The 9378-nt window shown below is 53.0% G+C and overlaps 1 protein-coding gene across 2 annotated transcripts in view; it reads left to right on the top strand.

The window, feature by feature from the left end:
* Positions 1–3974: 3974 nt before the first annotated feature.
* The window catches only part of Cecr5 (cat eye syndrome chromosome region, candidate 5), a gene marked incomplete at its 5' end in the record, with an annotated part of 10034 nt that continues 4630 nt past the window's right edge, over positions 3975–9378 (top strand). Inside the window, 4 exon segments of one of the 2 annotated variants that reach the window (XM_013520237.1) lie at positions 3975–4178; positions 5370–5482; positions 6948–7041; positions 8285–8318. In XM_013520237.1, coding sequence (XP_013375691.1) covers positions 3975–4178; positions 5370–5482; positions 6948–7041; positions 8285–8318 — 445 coding nt within the window. 2 annotated transcript variants of the gene reach the window in all.

Here is a 9378-nt window from a genome sequence, read left to right as displayed (position 1 = left end):
CCTGGTGCCAGGGTCCAAGCTCTTTTTTTTTTTTTTTGGTTTTGGTTTTTTTTTCCGGTACTGGGAATCAAACTCACGACCTTGTGCTTGCCAGGCAGGCGCTGTACCGCTGAGCTAAATCCCCAGCCCCCAAGCTCTTAACAGTGTTTTCATTGTCACTTTATATAGGGAGCAGCTAAGGTTCAAACAAGTTAGGTGACTCGGCCAGTGGCATAGAGCTCTAAGTGAGAGGTCAAGGGGGAAGGACGGATATGTCGATGAAAGGACTTTGCAGGCTGTAGTGATGAATACTGCATCGTTTATATCTTGCATTTGCCCTCGCGCCTGTGTCAGGCTCCTTGCACGGTGCCAGGGATAGTCTCCAGGGCTGGGGTGTGATAGGATCAGCCACTGTTTGTTTAGGCGTTTCCTGTGTGGCAGGAAGGGGTTGACTCTCTGGCAGCTGTTTTCTGGCAGAAAAGTTGCTTCCTCCTGTTTTCCCAGCGCCCATGCCTGCCTGGAACTAACCCGACCATCACCCTCATTCTCTTAACCCCTGGAGGCTCTGTGTAGCCAGCACAGAGCAGCGGAAGACTGCTCCCTGGGTGTCCTGCCTGTGCTCTTGAGTGTCTGACCTGTTGTACTTGACTCATTCTTTGGCTCCATTGACCTTACTTACATCTTGCGTTTCCATCTCACCCTGACTGCTGCTCCTCATTCTCTTGCAGTTTCTATGTGGTCCATCCTTAAATGGCGGTGTTCTCAGGAGGCTGAGGCAGGAGGATCACAAACCAATGACAGTTTGATTAAACAGTGAGTTCCAGGCCAGCCTAGATTGCAGAGTGAGGCTCTGATTTTTTGAGACAGGGACTTGCTATGCAGTTTAGGCTGGCCTCGAACTCGCAAGCTGATCCTCCTGCCTCAGCTTCCCAAGTGCTGGGATTACCGGCATGCGCACCATGCCCAGCTGGCCGTGTTTTAAAAACCAAACAGAGCTGGGCATGGTGGTGCACGCCTGTAATCCCAGCACTTGGGAAGCTGAGGCAGGATTGGCGCAAGTTCGAGGCCAGCCTGGATTACATAGTTGGTTCGGGGCAGCCTGAAGTATACAGCAAGATCTTGTGTCAAAAAACAAAAACAAAAACAAAAATCCAGAACATACACAAAACAGTAAGCCCTGTCCTTCCTCGTTCCCTGAAGGCAGAAACCTTCCAAAGTTTCATCCTAAGAGTCCTCTGTCCGTTTCTGGAGTCCCTGCACCTGCCCTAGAGGTCCAGAGTGGATGTAGCTTTTGTTCTTTCCCAGTGTGTTGGGGCAGGGGGTACAGCTCAGTGGTTCAGTGCTTACCTCATAGGCCAGGGACCTGGGTTCAGTACCATTAAAAAAATACTGACCAAGGGGCTGGGGATTTAGCTCAGCGGAACAGTGCCTGCCTGGCAAGCGCGAGGTCGTGAGTTCGATTCCCAGTACGGGGTGTGGGGGTGTGACCAACCTCCCACCTGCTGCTCCTCCCTGCTGGAGTGAGCGCAGCACCCACCCTCCCAGGGTCCCAGGCCACCACAAGAACACGCAGGTCGCTGCGGCTCTTCCCTCTGCCCTGCCGTGAGGGGTTGCCGAGTTCTGGCTGTTCTGCCTCCTAGGGATGCTGCGCTTCTGTCCTTGTTGCTGCTGCCCTAAAGCCATTGTCATCTTCATTTGGATTGCAGTGGGGTGGGACCTGATCTCCCTCCACTGGGTGGATGCCTTTCAGCTCTTTCAGCCTGCTCTCTGCAGCTGAAATTTTTTTTCTTTTTGAGACAGGGACTTGCTATGCAGTTCAGGCTAGCCTCAAACTTGCAGTGATCCTCCTGCCTCAGCCTCCCAAGTGCTGGGATTACAGACCTGCACTAGCACGCCCAGCCCTATAATGAAATTCTTTTTTTTTTTTTTTTTTCCGGTACTGGGAATGGAACTCACAACTTTGTGCTTGCTGGGCAGGTGCTGTGCCCCTGAGCTAAATCCCTAGCTCTTACAGTGATATTCTGAAGATGCCACTTAATTGTTTCAGACTCCTTAAATTGGCCTGGGACAGCTGTGCCAGCCAGTCCTGCCCACCCCTTTGGGTGAGGTGCCCCTGGCACCTGCATTCCTAGCCCCACCCCACTGTCCTTGACGCAGTGCAGTGCTTAGCAGGACTGTCCTGTGGCTTCTTGTCTCAGTGACTTCTCCACTGAACTGTAGTGGGGACCAGCGTTTGCAGCCTGTGTGGTACCATGGGGCTCTCGGGAGAGTTCTATCACAGAGTATATTTAACTCTTTCCAAGAGCTTACCTCTGTTTATTTATTTATTTTTGTCCTTTTGAGACAGGGTCTTGCTATGCAGTTTAGGCTGGGCTTGAACTCACTTTGAAGCCCAGGCTGGCCTTGAACTCACAGCGATCCTCCTGCCTCAGCCTCCCAAGTGCTGGGATTACAGGTGTGCGCCACCACGTTGGGTTATTTCAGAATTTAAATAGAGTCGATTTGCACTTGCAGAATTGCTCAGCTTTAGTAGTGCACTATCTCGACTGTTGCTTGCCCTTTTATCTCAGAAGAAGTGAGGGACTCTGAGTGCTGTTTCCCTATGTGTTTGGTTGCTCTTGGCGGCAAGCAGCTTTGTGCAGAGGGGGGCTGACCCGATAAGAGTGTCTTGACCTAGCTGGCACCAATGAAAGAAAAGAACAAGTTAGGTTAGATTTTTTTGATATTGAGAAACATCCCGTAGGCAGTGTATGAGAACTGGGAACAGAGCCCGGATGTAGCTCAGCAGTGCAGCACCTGCCTGGCAACATGAGGTCCCGAGTTTGATTCTGGTACCAAAAAAAAAAAAAAAAAAAAAATGGAATGAGTTTTCAAAAGACAGTGCTCAACCTTATGAGTCCAGGATTGGACTCATGCAGATTGAGATGAGGCACTACATTTTAAAAAATATTTAAATTAGTAAAACAGTTAACAAACTGCTTGATACATGTGAAAATCAGTGTCCTAAGGGTGAAGTGCCTTGTCAGTGGTCATGCAGGTTGATACTGTTTTTGGAGTAGTTTGTCAGTAGATGTTGCATAATTACAAGGCGCATACTCTTTCGTTGACTATCCTACTTTTCAGAACCCCTAAGGAAATATCTATACTGTGGGAAAAACCAGGATTCGAGAAGAGGATTCTTTCAAAAAATTTTCATTAGTGCATGTTTCAGTACATAATGTTTTCTTTCTGTCTGTGGAGTTGGTACATGTATGTAACACATCTTGTAATTGTTATTATCGCTATTATTATTAGTTACAGTGCTGGGGTTTGAACCCAGGCCTTGTGCATGTTAGGCAAACGCTCTGCCCCTGAGAACTCAAACGCATGAGTCCAATCCTGGACTTGTAAGGTTGAACACTGTCTTTTGAAAACTCATTCCATTCACTCCTTTTTTTCTTTTGGTACCAGGAATCGATCTCAGGACCTCACGTTCCAGCCCCATAACACTTTTTTTTTTTGGTCTTTCTGAGACAGGGTCTCGCTATGCAGTTCAGGCTAGCCTTGAGCTCACTTTGTAGCCCAGGCTGGTTTCAAACTCACACTGATCCTCCTGCGTCAGCCTCCTGACTGCTGGGATTACAGGCGTGCGCCATCATGCCCCTGAATTCTCTAGTTTTGAGTTAAAAATCTACATAAATTATACATACCAGTTTTAACAAAAAAGTTATATTCTTAAATAATGAAAAAATAATTCTTTGTTAAATATGGGTTTGGCTAATCAGAAATACCTGTCATAAAGCTCAGGGGTGGGCTGCTGGCCTAGCTTGTGCAGGGTCCTGGGTTTGAATCTCGGCAGAAGTAAGGAAGGTGGGAGGGACGGAGGGAAGGAGAAAGATATCCCATGCCTTTGTTTTTGAGTTTCTCCTACACCCTGGTGATCGAGGATGAGTGTCTCTTCCCTCCCTTTGCTTTTGTGCCTCCTGCAGTGAAAATTCTCTTCTCTCTCTGTGCAGAGCCTGCCTACCTTCGGGTTCCTGCTGGACATCGACGGAGTGCTGGTGCGGGGCCACCGAGTGATCCCAGCCGCTCTGGAAGCGTTTCACAGGCTGCTGAACCCTCAGGGCCAGTTACGGGTGCCTGTGGTTTTCGTCACAAATGCTGGGAATGTCCTGCAACACAGAAAAGCCCAGGAGCTGTCAGCCCTGCTGGGGTGCAAGGCAAGGAGACAAGCAGAGGCATGGAAACCCAACGGCGGTTCCACTGGGAAACCCCCCTCCAGCTCTGCCCCACTCCCTTTCCCTGGGTGGGGGTACAGTGTCAGCAAGCCCCAGCATGGCCAGTGGAAATCTTTCAGTCCTGCGGGAAGGACTTGATGTTCAAGCGAACCTCACTGGGAGGGTCTTACACGCACGTACATGCACCCACCCACACACCCACACACCCCAGTCGAGTGAGCACAGAAGCCTGTCCTTGTGTTTGGCAGTGTTACTTTATCATAGGCACTTCTTCTCTTCTGGCCATCAGGGTTGTGTCTTTGGGACTCTCGCCCCTGGGGTCGTGTCTGCCGAGGCTGCATGTTGGAAGTGGGCTGTGCAGTCGGGCCGGCCTTGTGTGGGTAAGTGGTGTGCATCGGCGTGGCGTGACCATTGTCTGAGAGCGGTCTGTTGTCACGCCACACGCTTCCACACCACAGCCCAGCACAGATGTGTTTGAGTTCGTAAGGGAGAGTTCAGATATTGGAAGGAGTTCAGATTTTGGAAGTGAGAGAGCTGATGAAGTGGCTGGTTATTTGGGTGATTCTGCTTGAGGTTTAGTGCAGAGTAAAGGAACAGAACTGCTTCCCTGCTGTGCTTTCGAGTACGGGTTCCGGAGCCTTCTGAGTAAAGGCTGCATGGATGGAGCAGGTATGAATGTTAAAGAGTGTCACGTGGCTCTAAAGATAGACAGCCAAAGTCTAGGCGCATTTCTGACTGTGACAAGGAGCATACGTGCAAACCGGTGGTTTCCCCATGAGAAACTAAAGGGAAACTAAAAGGCTGAGAGAGCTAAAGGGATCAGCAGGCGGAACACAGCTGGGCTGGTGAATGGCCGGATGCCGATTTTGTTTTGTCTTGTGTGGCAAGAAATGAAAGAAGGCCGGGGATGTAGCTCAGTGGTATAGCGCCTGCCTGGCAAGCACAAGGTCCTGAGTTCCATTCCCGCTACCAAAAAAAAAAAAGGACCAAAGAAGCAGTCTTCTTATGCTTGGTTAGATATTTTTTACAAGTATCAACGGCCTGAAAGGCTGTACCCCTCTATTTCTGGGCAGTTTTTCCTTCTCAAGTAAAAGAGCCTGCCACTGCCTCGCCATTATTTTCTCTCAACTCTGTCTTTCTCTTCTGTCCCCGGTCTCGTGGTTGTGCCTGCAGGTGGAGCCAGACCAGGTGATCCTCTCTCACAGCCCCCTGAAGCTGTTTGCTCAGTACCATGACAAGCGGATGCTGGTGTCCGGGCAGGGCCCCGTGGTGGAGAACGCCCGAGCGTATCCTTTGGTCCTCTGGCTCGGCTGGAGGGGGAGGGGCAGGAGTGGGTCCTCCCTGCTTGGCTGCGCCGGGAGCGTGGCGTGGTGTGCCGGGTTCAGGGTGCAGGCGTGCATGGCATGCGTGGCGTGCTCTTGGGGTCGAAGGGGGCCTGTGGGTAGCCCTCTTGTCCGGTAGCTCTGGAAAGCCGGTCCACATGTGACACCAGGTCTGCAGAGCTTCAAGTGCCGAGTCTTGGGCCTTACCCTTGGCGGGAGTCTGGATTCCCAAGACCTAGGGTGGGTGTCAGGAATCTGTTGTGGGATGGAACCCAGGGCCTTGTGCATTCTGGGCAGGCACTCCAGCCCAGCCCAGGAATCTGCATTTTAAAGACAAACAGCTGTCCAGGTGACTCTGTAATTGGCTTTGGGAAGCACCGCCCTGGGCCTCTTGCCGGGCACTCTGAGCTTGTCAGCTGCGGTGGTGAGCGGGCAGCTCCTGGTGGGCCCGCGTGCACTCAGGAAGCAGAGGGCCTGGCCCCTGTCTGGGCACCTCCTTGGCATCATGCTGTGCTGCACTTTAAAGGGCACAGGAGACCAAGGTGGGGGCATTGGGACTGCGACTTCCTCAAGGCTCAGGCTTGAGCAGGAAGACCACATACCCAGGCACAGTATAGGGGCGTTTACGATGGCGTAAGGTGAGCTGGGCCAGTAGCTGGGTGGCAGGGTGTCTGCCTGGCATTCAGGAGGCCCGAGTTCCATCCCCAGCACCACAAGGGAAAAAATAAAAAGATAGCACATGACTGCAGCTACAGAGTGGGGTAGGTCGTCCTCCAGGGGAGAGACCGTCCCTGGCAGGCGTGGCCGGTGGCTTCCCGGAGGGTTATGGCTGTGCCCCAGGAGGCAGCTAACGTTCCCTGGCAGGTAGGGGATTGGAGGACAGGAGGAGCGGACGGGCTGGGAGACCTTGGCGCGCACTCGGCGGTGGGGAGTTGCAGAGGCCTCACCGCCGAGGTGTGATCTGGGGTCCTCCCAGGCCGGGTCCAGTGAGGACTGCAGGAGGGAACTGGGCACCGGGAGCTGGAGGCCGGTCTCAGGAGAGAAGGGCTGCACTGGCTTGGGAGTCTGTGCGAGTTGATGTCCTGAAGTCCTGAAGATTTCAGCTCCTGTCCAGCGCCCCCCAGGCTCTGTCTGTCTCCCACGCCGAGGTGTCCTCTGAGCACAGCACTGGGCCAGCACTGTCCTGGAGCGCGGGTCTGGGTGGGCTCTGAGCGTGTGGTCTGCCGTGTGAGCACAGTTATGTGCCTTTGTGCCCTGGCCCTGCCTCTCGGGGGACCTGGCATTGCCCGACAGCGAGGCCTGTGCTACCTGGTCTGGCACCCGCCTGCCTCGGGTGGGCAGTGCTGTCTGCTTCCCCTTGCTTGTGCTCTGTGCGTTCAGAAAGGCGCCTTCCGCGGAGTGTCCGCTTTGCTTCCTGATCTGCCTTCAGCCTGGGCTTCCGGAACGTGGTTACCGTGGAGGAGCTGCGGATGGCCTTCCCTGTGCTGGACATGGTGGATCTTGAGCGGCGGCCGACAGCCACGGTAACGTGGAGTACAGGCTGGGTCACATGGCCCTCCACGCCTCTGGGGTCTCCGCATCACGTCTGTCCTGCTCCCTCTGCTGGCTTCCCTTGCCGACCTCGCCACCCTCCTGCTGAGAGCTGTTTTGTCTGTGCGTCTGAGTGTGGCCTCCTTGGAGAGGTGTGTCTGGCCAGGCGCTGTTCTCTAGATGGGTAGGAGTGGCGGGCTCCCAGCCGGTGCCCTTCCGGGTTGTTTGTGATTAGCTGGGACCTCTCCAGCATTTCCTCCAGCTCGGCTTCGTATGTACCGGCCGGCTTCGCCAGTGTAGCTCAGGAGAGTCCTCAGCCTTCGCTGAACTGCTCACCGCTGTGCCTTACCCCGAAGCGCAGGAAGGAGCTGCCCTGTGAGCGCCGGCTCGCTGCTGAAGGAGGCCTGGGGCTTCTGCCCGCCTGCCCGTGTGTTTTGGGGTTCAGCTCATGTCAGAACATCGGCTTGGTTTCCGTGTGCTTTATTTGTGCTGTGGAACTTACGTCTTAAGTCACACCGCCCTCAGAATTCATGAAACGCACAGGCATACTTCTACTTACGTATGTATGAGGCCTTCCCTTCCCCGGAGTTCTCCAGTTGCAGAATGTGTCCCCTTCTCCAAGGCCTTTCTGTGGAGAGCCAGAACGTGGGGTAGGAAGAGCCTCAGAGCCTCTTGAGGCCTGAGCCCCGCAGAGGTCCAGCCCAGGTCACAGAGCCATGTGGTGGGAGAGCCAAGGTTGCAGTGACCTGGGCTGGGATGCACCCCAAGAGGCAGGGAAGTGAAGGCTTTACCTACTGACTGCTGCCACCACCAGGCCCTGAAGGAGCCCTCCCACCTTTGTCTTTAGCTCGTGGGCTCCAGAGACATGTTTTTCTTTTGAGACAGGGTCTCACTACAGAGCCCAGGCTGGCCTCAAACTCATGGCGACCTTCCTGCCTCAGCTTCCTGAGTGCTAGGATTCCAGGCAAGCACCACCATACCTGGATGGCTCTCGAGACTCTCGCTTGGCCCATGTCTTTCTTCCTCTGCCCTCAGGATGCTGTCCCTGAGCTCGGGCTGGGGCCACCTGGATGTTGTTTGGGAATCTCCTTCCTGGGACCCGTGCAGCTTTCCTTGCATGGGGCTGGCGGGTGGGTGGTCTCTGGCCTGTGGAAGGCGCTTCCGTGCCCGCCTGTGGAGACAGGCTTTTCCCCGAGGGGATGGTGACTTGATTGACGCCTCTTTGTCTCTTGACAGCCCCTGCTGAGGAGTGACTTCCCAGCCATTGAAGGTAAAGAGACCGCCTAACGTGAGTGCAGGGTCCTTTGCTCTCCCCCTGCAGGCCCTCCGCTGCGTTAGTGTGACTCTCCGTCCAGCCTGCAGAGGGAGTGGCGGGGGCGACCTTGCAGAGCGCACACCTGGGCTGCGGTCCTGGGTCTGCCACCCCCACCTGGGGGTGTCCGCTGCTCTTGCCCTCCCATGCCACTAGCCTTGTTAGGTGGGAGAATCAGAAGCTTCGAGACTCTCAGGTTGAAAAGTACCCAGACAGTCTTCTTCAGTGTGCCTCAGCCTTGTCAAAGCCAGTTCTTCCTCGCACAGCAAAAAAATGATTTTCCCCTTTACAGTCCTGCGATGAAATTCATGGGTGATGCAGCTTTTCCATAAATGTATTTTAAAAAGTATCTAGTTAGGTACAAAACCTTACCTACAATAGGGTAAAATAAAAGGAAAACATTTTAGTAAGATCACAGTGTTTTGGCAAGTGTAGGGGCATAAGCCTGTAATTCCAGCATTAGGGAGGCTGAGGCAGGAGGATCATTGCAAGTTTGAGGCCAGCCTGGCTACACAGTGAGTTCAAGGCCAGTCTGGACTAGATAGGAAGATCCTGTCTCAAAACAGTAACAACGAAAGATTACAGTGTTTGGATAGGTAATAATTTTCCACTAAGTGAAATGATTGCACGAAACACAGGCTACTGTGAATGTTTCAGATACATGTGCAGCCTGAGTGTGTTTATACTTGTGATATAGTGTGCTCCCGGGGCAGCATTGCCGTGGGTGAAGGGAATGTCCACAGTAGAAAACAACTTTTAGTAACGTTTTAAGAAAAAGATAGATGCTGGGCATGGTGGTGCATACCTGTAATCCCAGCCCTTAGGAGGCTGAGACAGGAGGATCACTGTGAGTTCAAGACCAGCCTGGGCTACAAAGTGAGCTCAAGGCCAGCCTGAACTGCATGGTGAGACCGTCTCAAAAAAAAATGAAAAAAAGAAAAAGATAGTTATACTACTAATTTTTCTTAGTTCAATGAAAAGAAAGGTTTGTGCTAATATTGTTTGGACAGTTAAATGC

The sequence above is a fragment of the Chinchilla lanigera genome, unplaced genomic scaffold (assembly GCF_000276665.1).
Source record: "Chinchilla lanigera isolate Chin_1 unplaced genomic scaffold, ChiLan1.0 scaffold00053, whole genome shotgun sequence".
Classification (NCBI taxonomy): Eukaryota; Metazoa; Chordata; class Mammalia; order Rodentia; family Chinchillidae; genus Chinchilla; species Chinchilla lanigera.
This window is presented reverse-complemented; position numbering and strand designations above follow the sequence as displayed.